This window comes from Stegodyphus dumicola, chromosome X2 (genome assembly GCF_044657685.1).
Source record: "Stegodyphus dumicola isolate Sdum_Otavi_A_Nest chromosome X2, ASM4465768v1".
Lineage (NCBI taxonomy): Eukaryota > Metazoa > Arthropoda > Arachnida > Araneae > Eresidae > Stegodyphus > Stegodyphus dumicola.
The window spans coordinates 56,800,351-56,820,324 of record NC_140781.1 but is presented as its reverse complement, the minus strand read 5'-3'; the positions used below and the strand labels follow the sequence as shown (position 1 = coordinate 56,820,324).

The following is a 19,974-nucleotide window of genomic DNA, read 5'->3' as shown; positions in this document are numbered from 1 at the left end:
GTTCAATGTAAAAACGGGTTTTTAGTTCGAAAAAAACTGCTCAATCATCATCTATTTCACTCTGTCCATTTATTATATATGTCTTGTTGCGGTACCAATTATAAAACCATAACTTGCAAGAATTATCTGAAATTCATTAAATATATCTGTCGGAATTTATGTTACATTCCATAAAACCAATCCCTTATTTGAGTTACTGAATAGGTTCTGTTTTTCAATGTGGTAATGTTACTGAGCAAAAGACCATCATAGTTTTTGGCAACCCTACTATGCATGCGCATTTCTATTAAAATTTAATACCATTTTTGGAGGTTAACGCATTTGGAAGTACTACATGACGCAAATGTAAATTTTTCTTTTCATTCAGTTTATTGTATTGTTTTAGTTTTTGAGCATTTCTCAACAGGGTTTTTGAATTTTAGCTGTAGAACAGTTTCTTGAAATTTTACAAAAAGACCATTTGTTTAACTAATTGAGACAGCCCAGTTATTTATTGTAAAAAGGACCTGGACTAACTCGCTTTTTTCGATTAGTTTATTGCAGTTTCTTAACTTTAATGATTTTTGCAACATTTTGACTTTCAGTATTGTTTTATTATTTTTGTTCATTTTCAATTACTTTCTACTTAGTTTTAGCTCTTTTTAATGTTCTTTTTGCTTAGGTTTTTACCACTAATTATTGGTTTGAGTGTATATTTAGTTTCCTTGCATGAAGGGAAAGCTCTGAACTCATTTGGGACTCGGTATAATATTAATTATTATTACGGAAATTTGTGAAAAATGGTTTTAAAGTTTCAAATGGTCTAGAGGAATTAAACATGTAATCGGAACTCATTAATTGACGAAGTTTAAAATTTCACTCTCCCCTTGACAAGTTCTGTTTGAAACGTAAAGAAGGGAGATTAATACCATGATTTTCTTTTGTCCCCTTTTTGTGAACTTTTTTGCAATGTGTCAAGTGTACTTGTCACTCTTTTCACTGTTTCTTTAATGAATTTACTAATTTTAGTACACTTTTAAGTTGTTCTGGTTCATGTTTCACGTGCAATAAGATTAATAACATTACTTCTCCTCACCTTTCCTTAGATAGGATAATTAGGATTCCCTTTTACACATGACCTAGTATTTGATTATATTTAGCTAGATCCCTTTTCTAGATCTCGAAATTAATATATATATCCATTTTCCTAGATCTCGAAATTAATATATATATATATATATATACACACACACATACACTTGTAAATTCTTTTAAACCTAAAAATTGTTATTTTGTTGTTAAAGGTTCATATATCTGTAAATTAATGTGATGTTATGTATAGGCCACAATTATTTTTTGAGCTGAATGATTTTACCAGAAGCTTTGCTTAGAATTCTGTGAGTACAGTCTTCTCACAGGTAGTTGTTCCAATCTATTATTGTTTTCCAGCTCTATTCAGCTGATCATATGATATTCATTAACATTTATAAAAACGCATGTTCATTATAATACAGATGCACATGCGGTGATTTTGACCATGTATGCATTTTTAATGTTTTTTTACCTATTTCACTATTTAAAAACATCATGAGGCAATAAAAAAATTAAAGAACATTTGAATTAACAAGATTATTAAGCATGACTGATAATAAATGTGCAGTCAAAAGTCTTTAATCCGGACTCGTCGGGACTTCGGCGATTCCGGATTATCGATTTTTCCGGATTACAGATATCAGTTTAAATCTGGTAAGATGGCATGCAGAAATTATAAAATTAAAAATATGAAACCGTAATTTATGAAATAAAGAGCAATTTTGATCTAAAGGGTATCAAAATTTACAAAAAAAAAAAAAAGGCTTAATATTTATTTGTTTACTTTATTAAACATTTCTTTCAACATGCGCATGCATACATTACGCATAGTCGAAATTAGAAAATTGCAACCAGAAAACTATTTGATTTGTATTTGTAATATTTATAATAACGAGGAATTTGATTTAAATCATATCAAAGACGGAGTACATCGATATGAAATACTACATTTAGTAAGGAATTATAAGCCGAATAAAATATAAAATAAAGACATCTGCCCTGCAGATAAGGATAGTGCTGACAGATCAACTTCCAGTTCAATGCATGCCGCAACGTCCCCTCCCCCCAACGTAGAGCAGTGTGAAACTGATAAACAGATTTCGGAATGGTTAGAGAAACAAAGGAGCCTTTATCCATTTTTTGCAGCAATTCCACTTTTTGTTTGATGGACATCGAAACATGCTGGAAATTCTATTTGACATAATCGAAAGTTCCAATTTACTTTTATAAAATTTCTCTAAGTGTCTGCAAAAAATAATAAGCCGGATCCAATTCGAAGATTAAGGAACAATGCAATCTGCAACATTAACTGAATTAGATAATTTTAGCTTAGCTTATACCATCCATTATACATTAAATGTGCAAGCGTAAACGTATTATGCGTATGCACACATGCATATTTGCAGCCGTAAAGGTCTTATGTGTGTCAAAGCGACGCATGCGCAGAAAGTTTGTAGCTTTGAGGTCCAGATTATGGGTGTCCGAATTAACGACTTTTGACTGTATTACAATTTTGGAACTTTTTACGAAAGCAGAAAACTTGTTCTTACCAAACATTAACTATATACTGGTGTAATATAAATTTCAGAAACTCCCTCAGTTCCATTGCTCAACCAGTGTTGCCAAAATTTGAACGTAAAAATGCCCATTGGTCAAACTGACTGATGTGTACTTATAGGTGTTAATGAACACTTTGCTTTTATGGTACAAACCCATAACCTTGCTGCTATGAGACTTTTGTCAGTTCCCAAATTTTAATATTTTTTAAGTGCAATAAAAAAAGTACAAGAACAACAGTTCATTTATATCCTTGTCCATAAATACAAAAGGTGGAATATTGAGAATCAGTCAGGGTCTAATCAAATGAAAGTGCAGATGTTATGAATGCATTATTGCATCCTGCTTATTCATAACTGGCACTAAATCATTTTGCTTGGTGATGGTTTCATGGTTGTTGGGATGTTAATTGTTTTTATTATATTCAAAGTAAATACTTTGAAAAGAATGCCATAATTTAATTTTCTTCAATGCTAATTCTGTGGTATCAACAAATCCAAGTTGATTCTGCTCTACGCACATATCTCCATGATGTTTAGGTATCATTAAACTTTGCTTGTCATTTTTCGGAATTACAGCTAAAGAGTGATAAATTACTAATTACAGCTAACTGTAATTTTACTGATTACAGCTAAAGAGTGATGAGTAAAGATTACTGTGTGTTCTGGAATCAACAAGAAGTGAAGCAGTAGGTGTTTTTGAATTATGAAGAGTGCAAGAGAAAAAAAAATGCATTTTTTTGGCAACAGGCTTGCATTACAAGAGTTTTCAAGTTCTGAAACGAAACAATGTATTAAAAACCATTCTCTTCAGTGGCTTGTTACAGATAAATATCGTGTTTAGTTACAGTACAGATTGCTTTGATATGTGTCACATTATTATTTTAGATGAGTTATTTTGTGTTTTTCCGCAAGTTTCTTAAGAGTTCCAAGTAAAATACCACTTTCAACTTATATATCGTGCTGCTTGGTAATGGTTTCCTGGTTGGTGGGACGTTAAGTGTTTATATTATATTTAAAGTAAATACTTAGAAAAGAATGCCATAATTTAATTTTCTTCAACACTAATTCTGTGGTATCATTAAACCTTGCTTGTCAGTTTTTGGAATTATAACTAAAGAGTGACTACTGTGTGTTCTGAGATCAACAAGAAATATCTAGTGTATTAAAAATCAATCTCTTTAGTGGCTTGTTACAAATAAATATTGTGTCTAGATGCAATAGAGATTACTTTAACCCTTTCCGGCACGCTACCTTTTAAAGTTGGAATTTCGATTAAAAAAAAAAAAAAAAAAAAGGAGAGATAGGCAGTCTAATTAAGCCTAGAGGAGTACATAAGTAAAATTTTGTGAAGATAACACTTATCGTTTTAATTCTGTGAGTGTGCTCGAAGTGGGCACACTGATTGAATAGAGCTTCGAAAACAGTGCTGAAATGAGCACTGCTGGGAAGCGCTTAAAAGAGTTAGAGATTTTGCCTACGATTAAAAAAGACTAGATTCTGAATACCGTAGCATATTTAGCATTACCCAGGGTGTGCCACGAGGAGACCTGCTACTCTAAACTCCCTAAAAAGCTCTTTTTTGGTTATATGATGATTACGTGTGTATGAATGGGAAAAAGATAACTTGCGTATATGATATTTACATTATTTACACTTTAGTCTATTTTTTCATGGTTGTACTTTTCAATGAAAGTGACACCACCTTTGAAAAAGCACAATCCAATATTACATGTTTTGCACAAGTACCGGGATCCGTATCAGATTCACTATCTGAAAGCAATTCGTGTAGCATTTTCAGTGCTTCAGAAAGGGTCAGCCCTCTCCGATCCATTTGGAAAATAATTAAAAATCCAAAGAATTAAACTAATATTACATCTACAATTAGAAATCATAAACTATAAAATGAAATTAAATAAATGTCTACTACTCAAAACTATTAAATATAGTGCTAGCGAAACTTTAAACGAAAGCGAAAGAGAACTGCTCTAGTGAAAAAATAAACAGCTAACTGATAATATTACCGTTGACCTTCAGAAAATCACCGCAGCAATTTGTTAGTTGATAACCAAATGTCCCCCCCCCCCGAAAAAAAAGAGAGAGAGAAAAGAAGAAAGAGAAAAATAGGAAATGAAACATAGATGTGGACCCACCTTTCTGTTGTCAATCAATTGGCCAGTGAGATGCGGACAAACAAAGAATTCAGACTCTCAGTTGTCCTAGATTATTGGTGAGTCCAGTCTGGGCACACCTGGGGTTTGCCGTTCGATTTTAGGCAAGATTTTCAAGGTAAAAATTTAAAACTAATATAGAATAAGAAGATTAGCATACAGCCAAAAAAAAAAAAAAATAACATAGAAATTTCTTTTCAAACAATTCCTTTTATACCTTAAAAAAATCTGGAAGATTTCTTTGAAAAATGAGGGTCTTAAAAACCTAAACATAGCTAAAATATATGGACTGGTTTGTGTTGAGCTGCCATCTAATATAAATAAAGAAGGTTCAGAGTAACCTATAGTAACCTATAAATCCTTTTTCATTCAATTTTTCTGTGCATACAGAAGGAAATTTTTATGTGCCGCAAAGGGTTAATATGTGTCATATTATTATTTTAGATTAAACTCTTATTAGAGTTATTTTATGTTTTTCCACAAGTCTCTTAAGAGTTACAAGTAAAATACCACTTTCAGCTTATAGATAGACAAAATTTAATATGTTGTTCTCAATAATAATTGTATTTGCATCTTATATGCTTAAACAGGCTTTAAATACCAGACCGTAGAATTTATGTGTTATATCATAATATATTTTTTCATAAAAATCTGTTCAGAGCTTTAAGTAAAGTTTCACTTCCAATTTATCAGTTTTAGCCAAAGTCTTGTATGTTGTCCCCATTGATATAAAAGTCATAAATACTGAAATTCTGGGTTCTATTTTAATATAGTTTTTCATTAACAACTGTTGTCGTTTTCAAGTAATGTACCACTTACGGTTGTCCAGTTTTACACAAAATTTAATCCACTCTTTCTATGAATGCAGAAAGCTTAAATATGAGACACATAAATTTTTGGAAGTCTCATACAAGAGTTATATTGGACGAAAAAATCGTCACACATAGACAGGCTACCACACATCATTGTAAAAACATGTTGCGTGGACCCTATTTCTTGTTTGTGCACTGAAAACTCACCATCATATTTTTGGACCAAGAACATTATCTTCCTTAAGTATGTATATAGGTTTGGTGGGAGGTAAAAAGGAGATGTAATACAAGAGCTTATCTATTTGATGCTTATTATATGAAGTATCCACACAGGGCCGAATTTCATTGTTAGGCAACCAGACACTGGTATAAGAACTGACCAATCACAGCCCTCGTTCAGTTACCGCTCACTTCATGATTTCATGGACCAATTGTCAGTTCTGTGTTTAACACATGTGTAGTTTTACCTTTCTTCTTAGCAGTAACTCAAACCATATTCTGTAGATGTGAATGCCATTAACAATGTTTATGCTTTAGTACTGATAATAATGAGTACTCCATCATGTGCATGCTTTTATAGACATATCTAAAACTTCCTTCTTATAGTGTCACTTCTAAATTTAACCTCTATGTAATATAATGCCACATTATCTTAATAATAAATGGCTGATGCGTTATTTTATAAAGAATAAAGTGACTTCACACCTTCTTAAAGTTTAATCATGGCATTTTATGTGGCATTCTGTATTATTTTAAGAGTTGCTATCATTTTGACTGTTGTGGATTCTTATCAGTGTCTTTCAGAAATTTAGCATAATCTGGGCATTTTTGGATTTCAAAATTAAGTATCTGATTTTATGTATTTCTTATCTCATTTAATCAAAAATATATAAGTATTTAAATTAAAATTTATTAGTTAAATAAGTCTGTAAACTTCTTTTTTTTTTTTTTAATTTTGAAATTTTTATTCTATTTAGTATCGGAGGATCGGCATAACTGTCTGTAACCGTGAAGAATATGCATGTGCTTTGATGTATTTAACTGGCTCTGCTTATTTCAATAAAGCTGTTCGTCAAGTGGCTTTTAAGAAAAACATGATTCTTGATGAACATTCTCTTAGAAGGAAAACTGTAAGAGAAGTAAGTAATATTTTCTGTCATTATATTCTGTAGTTTTTTTTTTTAATACATTTTGTGAAGAGATTCAAAAGAAATGTTGCCAACAAAATTGCTATTTGTGTGCATTAATAAAAGAACTTACCATAAGGTGAAAGGATTACATTATGTCTGTGCTTTGACCTAGCATGTTGAAAGTAAGTCCTCCAAGTAAGTGAAACTGTGACTGTGAGCTTAAACTTTGATCCACTCTTATCAGTAAATCTGGAAATTCTTCAAGGGGTCATAGACGTAAAGCAAGACTGGAATTCTCGGAAGGGGGAGATATTCTAAAAAAAAAATAAAAACTCCCAGTATTCAAACAATTTAAATGTAAGATAGATTGCAAGTTCCCATCTCTAGCACTATTAAGAATAGGGACCATCTGAAGCAGCATTTTGCCAACCATTCAGATTTTACAGGCCACTCACCTCACAACTTTAAAATCTTGCAACCCACTTAATAAATAAAAAATATCTATAATTACTGCAAACATTTTAAACATTAACATAAGCACTAATATTTTCTTTTGAAATGTATCCATTTTGCAAACACATGTGTAAGCTGACCTTGCAGAAACATATTTAGCTCACAGCAAAAAAGTGTAAAAATTCACCAGCCATGTCTTCAGATTTGTCTGTCTACTTACTCATTATCAGACAAGAGATCTTGGACTTATCAAATATGTTGCTGCTAGAAGACTAAATTGGCATTATTACGACTGAAGAAGATCTTTCAATATAATCTAATTTTATTAGCATCATTTACGTGGAACTATAAACAACGTAAACATGGATGGAATTCCAATCTCTCTCTTTTTCCATTGCCATGCCAACTCAATAACAAGTTAATTAGAAAAGTCAACAGGAAGTGAAAAATACAAGATGAGTGGCAATATTCTCCCACCTTTTGAATTGCATACAAATGCTTTAAAGCAATACAAAACATAAGCAAAATTATAACAGATTTACATTACAAAACCAAACAATCTTATATGTGACATTGCAAAAGTAAAGATTATTAACAGTTCACAAATTCATTCTTTTAGCAGGAATTAATGGACAGCCATATCGAGATTTCTTTCCTTTGAAAACATCAGATGCAGTAGGGCCCAGGTTTAGCTGGCAAAATCAGTTCCTTGGTGGTCCTCGTTGATAGGATCACTAGCACTGAGCTCAAGAGGATAAATTCGTCGTAGCGGTCGTATAATTTCTGCACTGGCTAGTCGCAACTTGGCCACACATTCCACGCCATCATTGCCTGGAAACAATTCGATTACATGAGCCAAAAGCCATTCATTGATTCAACTATGACGATTTCTCCCAGAGAAATCATCTTTCTTCTTGAAGCTACTTTAGGACTTCTTTCTAATTCTCTGAGGTATTCTTTGTAGAAACGTTTGCGTAAATTCAATTGTAAGGTGTGAAGGTAACACACCCATTTCAATATATGCTGGGAATCAATCAGATCCAAATGAAATGTTTCTCTTTCTTTTATGTCTTGAATGAAATGAGCTGGTGTAACAGGTTTCAGCTCCTTGGGATCATCTGACAAATATGTCAGTAATCGTCCATTTACTGTAGCCTCACAATCGTAAAGTCAACATTTCTTCATATGTCATGCAAGCTTTGCCCAAACACTTTTGGAGGAGCTCTTTAATACTGCGGACCATCCTTTCCCAAAATCCACCATACCCTGGAATGAAAGGCAGGCTAAACAACCATTTTATTTTCATTAAAGAACATTCAGCTTGAATGAAATCCCAATCCAAAGATTTCAAAGCATTTGTTGCCTGTACAAAGGTCGTATCATTTTCAGTGTATGGAGTAGAACCTCTTTCTCTTCTTGCCCAGAATCTTCTCAAAGCTTGCATAAATGCTTCGTTGGAGAGAGATGAAACTAGTTCTAGATGGACTACTCGATATACTGCACATGCAAATAGAACTATCCACGCTTTGCTTCCACTGTATAAGGAAAGTGGACTGGCCAGATCCGCTCCAATTATTTGAAAGGCTGCAACTGGTGTATTCTATCGGGAGGTAAAGGAGCTGCATCTGGATTAACTTCGCCAGCTGTAAGCCTTTTGCATTTTATACACTGCTAAATCATAAAATTGCTCTTACAACTCTCCGACCCTTGGGAATCCATAATTTTTCGCTTAACTGTGTTAAAGCATCACCACCGGAAAAACAAGGCCTCGACACTGTGATCATGACGTCATTAGTAGCGGGCAAAGGAATAGCGCTCGCAGCTTCTACACAACGTGAATTTTTTGAAAAATTCGAAATTTTCTTTTCTCCAAAGTAAACAATAATGTAAGTAAATAAAATGCATAAAAAATTTTAATTCAGGTGAATTTTTGGTATATTTATGAACATTTCAAGGGCATTTAAAGGTCTGACACATTATGGTTTCTGTACATTTTTTGTCATGTCTGCTAACAGATTCATTTTGTTTTTACTGTAAGAATGGCAATATGTATATTATTTCCCCCTTGAATGACAAAGAACGTCTGCTTTCAACTTTGTTTATATTAGCTCCATAACAAAGTTCGTTTGCTGTATGTTTAAAACCTGTGGTTATATCTAAATCAAAACATATGCATCCTGGGAGTTGTAGATGAAACAAACTTATGTCTTTCAACATAATCATAAGGAAAAAAAAAACTGCAAGCAATAGATAATCTAAAGGAAATGTTACATTGTAGTGATGATGACATGGAAAGTTATATTTAATTATCTATAATTTGACTGACTAAAATTTATGCTATTTCTTATATGAAATATTATACAGAATAACAAAAATACATTTTATTGATTTAATTATAACATTTTTCTTAAATATTAAACATATTCAAAATGATGTTATAACCAAAATTAGAAGCTGTATGAAATTTAATAAATATCAATTTTGATATATATATATTTACACTTAATATTTTAATTACATTGTTTATATAGAATAACTAAAGTAATAAGTTTTTAGGCAGTAACATGAAATTTAAGTAAAAATAGGTTAGCAAGTGATGTATTGTGAATAATGTTTGTGTATAGCATTTGATACTTTAGAAACCAATTAAATAAAAATTGAATTCAGCAAAAGCTAATAAATGAAGTAGTGGTATATTATAATGCATGAGGATGCCTAAATTATTTTCTAGCATAGTGTAAGTTACAAGAGATTATTGTGAATAATGTTTGTGTATAGCATTTGATACTTTAGAAACCAATTAAATAAAAACTGAATTCAGCAAAAGCTAATAAATGAAGTAGTGGTATATTCTAATGCATGAGGATGCCTGAATTATTTTCTAGCATAGTGTAAGTTACAAGAGATTAACAATATTTGAAATATAATAGGTGATGCATTGTGTGTTATGTTTATTTACATAGTATATAAAATTAATTATATTGAATTCAGAAAGAACTAATGAATATAATAATAATGTAAAAGCTTTTATAAGTTATTTTCTAGCATATGAAATATAGGTTAGCAGTATGTGAAATGTAATGCGTGACATTCATGCACTACATGTCTACAGAATATGACACAGCATATAAAATTAATTCTGTTGAAACAAATTGAGCAAAAACAAGAGAACCTAGGAAAAGCTAGTGAATAATGTAATGATATGCTACAATATAAAAGCATTTATAAGTCAGTTTTCAAGTATGCAACTAGGAGAAATTCTTTATATTCAGTTAATATACGTTTATTATCTTTCAAAATTTTAGGCATTTCAAATGTGCCTTGCATTTTAATTTTTATCAAATTGTTTCCACATTAAATTTATTAGATTCATAAGAGAATTGTTAATTCATTTTAGCGTTGATAAACCTTTACAGGAATTATTAGGCTTTTCATAAAATAATTTAAAATTGCAAGTAACATTTTGTGCATTGTTCATGTCTACAGAACATAACATATAAAACTGATTCTACTAAAAGCAGTGAAATTGATTGTTTTAAAACGAGCTTAACAGAAATTGAATTGAGAAAAAGTTAATAAATGCGTTAATGATATATTTCAATGCAAAAGTATTTAGAAGTTATTTTTTATGATTTAAGATTTTTGAAAATTATAGGTATTTAAAATGTCTTTGCATTTGAATTTTTATCACATTGTTTTCACACTAAATTTATATGATTCTGATATTTAAGAGATTTGCTGAAATTTCTTCTAATGAATTACTATAAACTAACTTTTAAATTTTAAGTTGCTTTTAAATTATTCGCAGTATTTGTTGGAATACATGGCCTTGATTAGAAAATCTGTATCATAGAAAATATTATATGATTCATTAAAAAAAGCTTATTTACATAGCTTAATCCTTAAATATCTGTTTCTATTCAAGCAATATTTATTCAAAACATTGCAGGTTTCCAGCATAATAAGTAGTAACTAGACATAAGTATAATATAGTTAATGCAGTTTTTGGCCTCTGGGACAAGTAACGGAAATTATTGCTGGAAAGGAAGGAATCATCAGACTCGTGAAACTTCGAACAGCTCATGGAGAAATAAACAATGGTTGTTCTTGTGAAATGACGAAGGATGTTCAAGCTAAAATGCAAAAAAAAGCAAGTGTCTTATTCTGATGTATTCCAGGCATGAGTAGCAGACCCTGTAGAACCCATTACACGAACTGTAACAAGTCGATCTGGAAAAGGTATCAAAGTGCCAGAAAGACTTAATTTATATCACGAATGTTAATTGTTGAGTTGGGATGTCTCCCAACTTAAGGTGGGAGGATGTAAAAAACTGAGTGTTAAATTTATGCAAGCATATTGTTGTCAGTATAACTTCACAAGTGTAACTTTTGCAGCTATGTTATTCTGAGTCTGGCAACTGAAAAGAGAATTCTAATGTTTGGAATTTAATGAGAATTGTCTTCGTATTCGTAGTTAGATGTCTTAAAATATAAACATTGCAATTATTAATGCTACAAAGAATAAAAGGAGTGTTGTGTCAATACTTAGCGCAGTATTTGGGTTTTGAGTATTAGGAATATCGATTTGTAGCTGAGTTTTGATATCAAGGACAAGTGGCATTGAGAAACGCACTGTCCACAGGATATTGCGTAATGAGCTAGCATCAGAATCCTTCCCCAGTCAGATTGATGGTGATCGCCACGTATGACGTCAAGGGTGTCATTGTTTGCCACTTTGTTCCTCATGGCATAACAATGACCTCACAGTACTACAGGGATTTCCTGGTGTGACAGGTACGACGTGGCGTTCGGGATAAACGTTCGGATCTTGTGGACATTGCAATAATTCTGCACGGCAATGCAAGACCACATAAAGCAGAGTGTGTTCAGCAGCTACTCTGACACATTGGGGATGTGAAGAAGTGGAGCCCCCACCGTACTCTCCTGACCTTTTGCCCTGTGACTTTGATCTCATTCCCAAGATTAAGGAACCAATACGTGGTAGGCGGTTTGCAACACAAAAGGACATTGCTAATGCTGTGCGCCAACAGATGACCTGATTCACACATGGTGTGGCAAATGCTTAGGATGATGGTATTCAGTGCCTGGCACATCGTTGGAAGCATGTGGTGACAGTAGCAGGGGACTACATTGAAGGTGTTTAGGCCCAGGTTTGTCATGTCAGCTTTATGTGCATTGTGTTATCATTATTTTGCATGGTGAAGGGTATATTGCTCTGTATACTACCGTAATAAATTGGTGTGCTACAATATTTCAGTGCTATTCATTGTAAACACATGTAGTTAAGACCTTGTCCTTTCATCTGTATATGTCACATTTTCCAACCAGACTGGTATCTTCAAGATGAAAAATAGTTGCCATGACTTTTGCCCCAACCTACGTATTTGCAAGAATGGATAATGATATATGGGAAGTAAAGAAAGTATCTGTATAACTGTTATGTGTCTGGGGGTTTGTAATTATTGACAACAGATTCTAGACAACTGTATGAGATAATGGCTGTTCACGATTATATTAGTTAGTTTCCTATTTTGTGTCTTTGGATTTTAACTCATCTGTGCATTTGGAGTTTTCATAGTTTCGCTTTTTAGATGTTGCTGCTTTCAATGGCTACAGATTCTGTTGTAGTATGCTTTGCACCTTGGTAAAGTATGATATGCTACAGGAATCTATTGTAGGAAGTTAGCATCCTTAATATATAACCGAATTTTACTGGTTTCCCTTCTGTGTACATCTTACATCCATGCTTTCCAATGTATGTGACCATTCTCTCCTCAGTACTTAAAAATTCAGAAAGTATTCTAAATTAATTTAGAAGTCAAACAACAAAAATCAACATTATATACTAGCGTTATATAATTTTGGCAGTGTTTTGCTGCGAAAATTATTCAAAAAACATCTTCCATTGGTGAACTGGATTTTCTAGAGGCATTTCACATTAAAAAAAATCTTTTTGTTCTAGTTAGTGACCCTGTTTCCAATCCATCTTTGCCTTAAGCCTCTAAGTTATGTTTTAGTTCTTCATCAACAGAACAATAGCTTATTTCCTGTCCAAGCTTTCATATCTAATCATTATATCTTACTTGTTCATTTGAGCTTTGGCTGCCGAGGATGATGGTTTGGTAAAACCATCGAAACTAGTCCTGTGAAAATTTGAAAATATAATGCTGATTTTTGTTGTTTAACTTCTAAATTAATATTTGTTCGGTGTGTTATTGTATTTTAATTACTCTGAATTGTTCAAGACCTCTGTTTAACAGATAATAAGGTGGCTCCACTTTGAAATACTGATCCCTCTTGTCAAGTTGCTATTAAAATGAAGATGATTTTTTTTATATCTTAATATCTGTACTTTGTCATTGCTTTGCTTAAAGTTCCAGGGTCAGGTACATTTTCCCAATACATCTTCTCTTGAGGTAAAATATGATAATCACTGTACAAGAGAGTTGCTGTAAATTGCTTTGTTTCATCGATTCCTATTTAAAAAACATGATTATTCTTTTGTCTGGAATATTTAATTGATTCTTCAACTGCCAGCTCAATTCCAAAGAGATTAGCTCAAAAAGTTCAATAAGAGTAGTACCAGCGACAAAACTTTAACCAGTTTTTAAACTATCTCATGAGGAAAAGCCTGCAGAATATGTTTGAACTTGGGTTCACATTATACCCATTGTGTTCTTCATTACTAAACTAAAATTTCAATAGTGTCTGCAACCTAGGACTTACTTCATCACACATTAATTCTTCCATCTTTCTTGTAGATGAATCAACAATCCCCTTTGTGTCACCCAGTGCATCAGGATCCAGAGGGAAAATCACTAACTCATTGTCTATGTCGACTGAATCATTGTCATCTAAATTCCACAAAAATTCCTAGGCTACATAAGGAGTGAAAACTTTACGAGACATAGTACTAACACCAAAATAATTTTCCAAAAGAAAATTTAAAATTCAAACATGCCAAAATGAGAAAAATGTGTTCTATGTCAATGAATTTCAGAATACAAACTGACTTCATGAGTCAGTGTTTGAAACATTTACTCAACCCCCTTCGCACACTTCACACACCTATCTGTCACATGACACGCACCTGCCAGGTAGACTAAAGTGCCTGGGTTAGTTGTAGAATAGCAGTGTTTGGAATGCAACAGAGAAAGAAAGGATTATCTCCATTACAAACAGATGGAGATTAGGTAGTAGTAGATTTTACCATCGTCCTATATTTAGGACAGTTAAAAATGCAAGGAAAATTTATCTTTTAGGTAAAATTTTTTGGCAGTGTTTTATACTGGAATATTACCTCAGTAAATTTAAACGTATTTTTTTCTTGGAGCTCAAAATTTTAATAAAACTGTACATTAAAAACATAAGCAAAAAAATCTGCAAAAATAATCCCTATTTAAAAAAATTAATAAAAAATATCTAAATTCTAACTTGCGATGAAGACAAATGTGTAGTTAAATGACTTAAAAAATCATCTATAATTTGAATTAAATTATTTCAAAGATTATATACAAAGACCATTTATGTGTGCTGTCCTATTTTTAGGACGATGAGGAGATATGGGTTAACCAGTTCTTATTTCACTTAGACCTGGAACATTATTAACAGATTTCTGGGAAAGGTCTTTTAGACAAGGCATTGGTGTTTCTGTGTGATGATCCTTTCTGATTGCGGAGAGTGATGTCATATTCCTGGAGTCTTTGTACCCACCTAGCTATTTGGCCATGTGGATTCTTGAAATTTATGAGGTAGGTCAGCGATGGCAAGCAGGAATTTTCTGGCATAGAGGTATAATGGTGGAAATGCTATACAGATTTAACTGTGGTAACCAGCTTTTTCCTGTTGACACAGTAATTCTTTTCTGGTTTAGATAGACATTTGCTCAAATATACCATGATGCTTTTTGGACTGTTTGTTTTTGGGGACAAAACGGCATGAACACTCTCATTGCTGACGACTGTGTGAATAATAATTTTTTTGTCAAACTGAGACTACATCAGGATTGTCACAAATGTTAAAGCCCCCTTCAGTTTATTAAATGCATCCTCATATTCTTTTGTCCTAAACTTTTGTCACAAATATAGTGTCATATGTGAAATTCGTAAATTCTGTTTCCTTTGTTGTATTACACTTTAGCAGAGTAAGTTAGCAAAATTTTCTAGTCAATTAATTTATAGGGATGTTGCATATGCAAGCAATCTTTAATGCCCCCCAAAATTAAAATGAAACAGGAATACATCACATAATGCAGCTTCACTCATTGCTCATCCTGCTATAGTATGGCTAGTAATATGAGTAATAAATTCTACTAAGTACTGATTAATTTACTATTGTGTGCTTTAAATAGATTTTGCACCAATATAATTCACCCTAAATGTTCTCACTAAAATACGTAGGTTGGGGCAAAAGTCATGACAACAATTTTTTTTTCTTGAAGATACCAGTCCAGTTGGAAAATGTGACATATACAGACGAAAGGACAAGGTCTTAACTACATCTGTCGACAATGAATAGCACTGAAATATCATAACACATGAATTTATTATGGTAGTATACAGGGCAATATAGCCTTAACCCGTGCAAAAGAATAACACAATACACATAAAGTTGACATGACAAACCTAGGCCTAAAGACCTTCAATGTAGTCCCCTGCTACTGACACCGCATGCTGCCAACGATGTGGCAGGCACTGAATACCATCATCCTCAGCATTTGCCGCACCATGTGTGAATCGAGTCATCTGTTGGCGCGCAGCATTAGCAATGTCCTCTCGTGTTGCAAAACGCCTACCACGTATTGGTTCCTTATTCTTGGGAATGAGATCAAAGTCACAGGGCAAAAGGTCAGGAAGAGTATGGTGGGTGCTCCACTTCTTCCCATCCCCAACGTCGGAGTAGCTGCCATACACACTCTGCTTTATGCGGTCTTGCATTGCCGTGCAGAATTATTGCAATGTCCACAAGATCCGAACGTTTATCCCGAATGCCACGTCGTACCTGTCACACCAGGAAATCCCTGTAGTACTGTGCGGTCACTGTTATGCCATGAGGAACAAAGTGGCAAACAATGACACCCCTGACGTCATACGCGACAATCACCATCAGTTTGACTGGGGAAGGATTCTGGTGCTAGCTCATTACACAATATCCTGTGGACGGTGCATTTCTCAATGCCACTTGCCCTCTCTAACTCCAGTAATGTCCATCGTCTGTCTTCATCCATGAGGTACTCGATGATGGCACGTGCCAAGTCGGTCTGCACACTCACCTGTCCTCCTGCTCGTTGCTCATCACTGGTTGACACACGTCCTTGCTGAAACTTTTCTACCCACTGTGTTACTGTACGATATGGTAGGGCATTATTCCCAAGGGCTTCTACTAATTCACTGTGACATTCCATCACATTTCTCCCCAGAGAACGGCTATTTTCATGTAAGCGCGCTGCTCAACACAGGTTACTTTCATCTCGCACGGCACTCACCAAGTGATTGATTTCAGACCCCTCGCTACCACAGAGCCATCTGTTGTTCTGCGTACACACTATGCCTGTAGAACTTCCACACGAAACATAAACATTTTGTGATCCGTTCACATATCTAGAAGAAAAAAATAGTTGACATGACTTTTGACCCAACCCTCGTAGTAAGGCAGTTTGTCTTGTTGCAAATCCAGGAACATATAAGAAATAATAAGAATCTGACTCATACACAAGTAAAATGACAAGATAATTTAAAATGGGACATTTATTATTTGTATGAACAAATTTTTAACATGGAGAAAACTGTCTTCTAGAACTTGTGGCAAACCACACAAAGGTAAGAAATTCATGAGTGCAAGTGTAAAACACAATTGAAAAATCATGAGGACAGTCTGCAAAGTGTTTTGGACTGGGCAAGAACTTGGAATGCTCTTAAACTCTCGAATAGAGAGAGACTTGCTGCTAACAGTACCCTCACATAATGAGGACAATAACTTGCAATGATTGTTTCTATGTCTTAAGGGCTGTTGCATACTGTTAATGGAGCTTCTTGTAGTTTTATATTAAATGTATTTTAGTTCTGTATGGGGTAAGTAATATGCAACCTTGACAAATGCAACTAGCACCAGTTACCACATGGAGTCGTGCCATCAGAGTAGCATACCACCATCACTCCAAACTTATCTGGCAGAAAAAGAGCAATCTCACCCAAGCATTAAAGCACCAAAGGATCAAATTACCTTATTATTAGGAAGAAATGTCAAATCGAAACCCGTGCTTGTGTATTGTGCTGAAAACTCTCGTGCTTTAAAGGGATGTACTGAAAACTCATTACTTGGGTTTTAGAGTTCTAATAAGAAAAGTTCGGTTACTAAAGCACTGTTTGAAAGTTAGTTTAAAGACTGTTTTTGTTCCTTCATTAAAAGGTACCGTGAAAAACAAAACATAGCCTTTAAAGCATTATTGTTACTAGATAATCAGGCCGTTTGTAATGATCTCAGAATTAATTTTCTTCTCCCAAGTACTTCCTCCATGGATCAAGGGGTTATTTCAACGTTTAAAGCTTTTTATTTGAGAAGGCCTCTTTCACAGGAAGTCGAAGCAACTTCTGAAAACAAGCAAGCTTTGATCATAGTTTAGAAAAATTACAGTATCCAAAATGCTATTGAAAATATCAGACATACATGGAATGAAGTGGGAGGAAATAAAACGAGAAGTGTGTGGAAATAAAATGAGAAGTGTGTGGAAATATGTTTCGCCTCTTTGCACTATGATCTTTGCAGCTTTGTCTTTCAAATGAGTAACAGTCTCAGCAGAAATCATGAAACTCAGATATGATTTAGGCTTTGCTGCCGGTGTTATGGACTATATTCTAATGAAATATCACCCTCTTGATTACAAATTTATTATGAATTCAGAAGAAGAACAGGTTTGTGAAGAAGGAAGTGAAATTGAAGAAAATGTGTGAATGGAAAAAAAAAAAAAAAAAAACTTCCCATTGAATAATCTTGAAGAACTAGTCAATGCCATTGGAATAGCATTTGAAATGATTGAAGAAAATGATTGGAATGAAAAAAGGAGCCTTGAGACAAGGGAGAAATTAGAATATGCAATTCTTTTTTATCGCATGATGAATGAAAAAAAAAAAAAATTGGTACAAAAAACTCTATCTGGTTGAAAAATATTTTCTTTTTAATTTTGGTAAATAAACAGTAAAAGTCTTGTGTTATGTGTTGCACATTTTACTCTTTTATTATTTTCCATAATTTTAAGTAAATACATAGATATTTTTGTTTTAACAAAATTTGATAGGCATGAATTACTGATTTTCCTATAGGAATAATGCTTCACTCAAAAGCGGATTCATTTAGTGCAGTACCTTAGAATAACCAGTTAACTATACTAAGCGAGGTATTTCTGTATTGTGTAAATTTTCTAATTTGTTATTCATATTTGGCTACTTATCATGATACCAGTTAAATTAACACAATTATTTTTACCACTCTTATACAGTGGTTAAATTAAGAAAATTTGCATATTTTATCGAATTGCATGAAAAGAACTGAACTGAAGGAAAAACCACTACTTCTAGTTAAAAATGCAACTCTTGTATGGCAAATATGTAAGCATACACGTGTGTGTAGGTAGAGCCAGAAGAAAAACAGGTTTTATAAGCGCGTGGAGGGTAAGACGAATTGTGTTTGCCAGCACACCTCGGCGAATTTCTTGGTGTTATCTTGCAGCAATCGGCTAAATTCACATCGGAACAATAAAAATGAGTAACAACCAATGTTTAGATGATGGAATGAGGTGGCGACTTGTGGGGAGGCTAGAGGCAGGCCAATCGCAAGTCCAGATATGCAGAGAGTTTAATTTAACGCCCAGCGTCATGTGTAACCTATGGAAGCAGTTCCAGGATACTGGCTCCATCGATAGAAAGCCTGGGCAAGGTCGTCCAAGAGCCACGACAGCCAGAGAAAATCATTATTTATCCATTTTAGCGAGGCATAACAGCTTCTCGGCTCTCTCGGGACTGGTATGCTGCCACAAGAACCCGTGTAACAAGGGTGACTGTTTCCAAAAGACTGAATGAGAGAGGGTTTTTTGCCAGAAGACCGGCTGTTTGCTTCCTGCTCACGTCTACGGACAGGAGAGTCTGATTAGCATTATGCAGGCAGCATGATGATTAGAGTATGGAGCAGTGGGTGACCGTTCTGTTCACCGACAAGTTCTGTTTTAGCCTAAACACTGATTCTCGCTATACTTTCATATGGAGAGAGCCAGGGACCCGTTACCTACCCTCCAATGTCCGCGAAATCAACAATTATGGTGGTGGCGGTATAATGATCTGGGCAGGCATCATGTTGGATGGCCGCACACTTCTCCACATCTTTGACAAAGGCTCTGTAACTGGTGTTAGGTATAGGGATGAGGTCTTGGAGCCTTTTCTGGAGTGCAGTGGGCCCCAAGTTCATCGTACAGTACTATAACGCGAGGCCACATATTTTGGTCGACGAATTTCTCGAGAGTGAGAATATTCGCCGGATGTATTGACCAGCCAGGTCTCCAGACCTCAACCCAATAGAGCATGTCCGGGGCACTCTGGGAAAGGCAATTGCAACTTGCAACCCCCTTCAAGAACCATCCAGGAACTGAAAACAGCGTTGCTAAATGAGTGGGACCAATTGCAACAGGCACCAATAAACTGCATTATTTCCAGTATGACATGCTGCGAGGCTTGTATGACTGTAAGAGGGGACCATACCCCCTATTAACCCA

The 19,974-nt window shown here is 34.1% G+C and overlaps 1 protein-coding gene across 2 annotated transcripts in view; it reads left to right on the top strand.

The window, feature by feature from the left end:
* The window catches only part of LOC118198632 (uncharacterized), a 121,416-nt gene that overhangs the window by 84,439 nt on the left and 17,003 nt on the right, over nucleotides 1-19,974 (top strand). For both annotated transcript variants that reach the window (XM_085809405.1, XM_085809404.1), the window contains one exon: nucleotides 6,588-6,749. In XM_085809405.1, coding sequence (XP_085665531.1) covers nucleotides 6,588-6,749 — 162 coding nt within the window. The remainder of the gene's footprint in view (nucleotides 1-6,587; nucleotides 6,750-19,974) is intronic.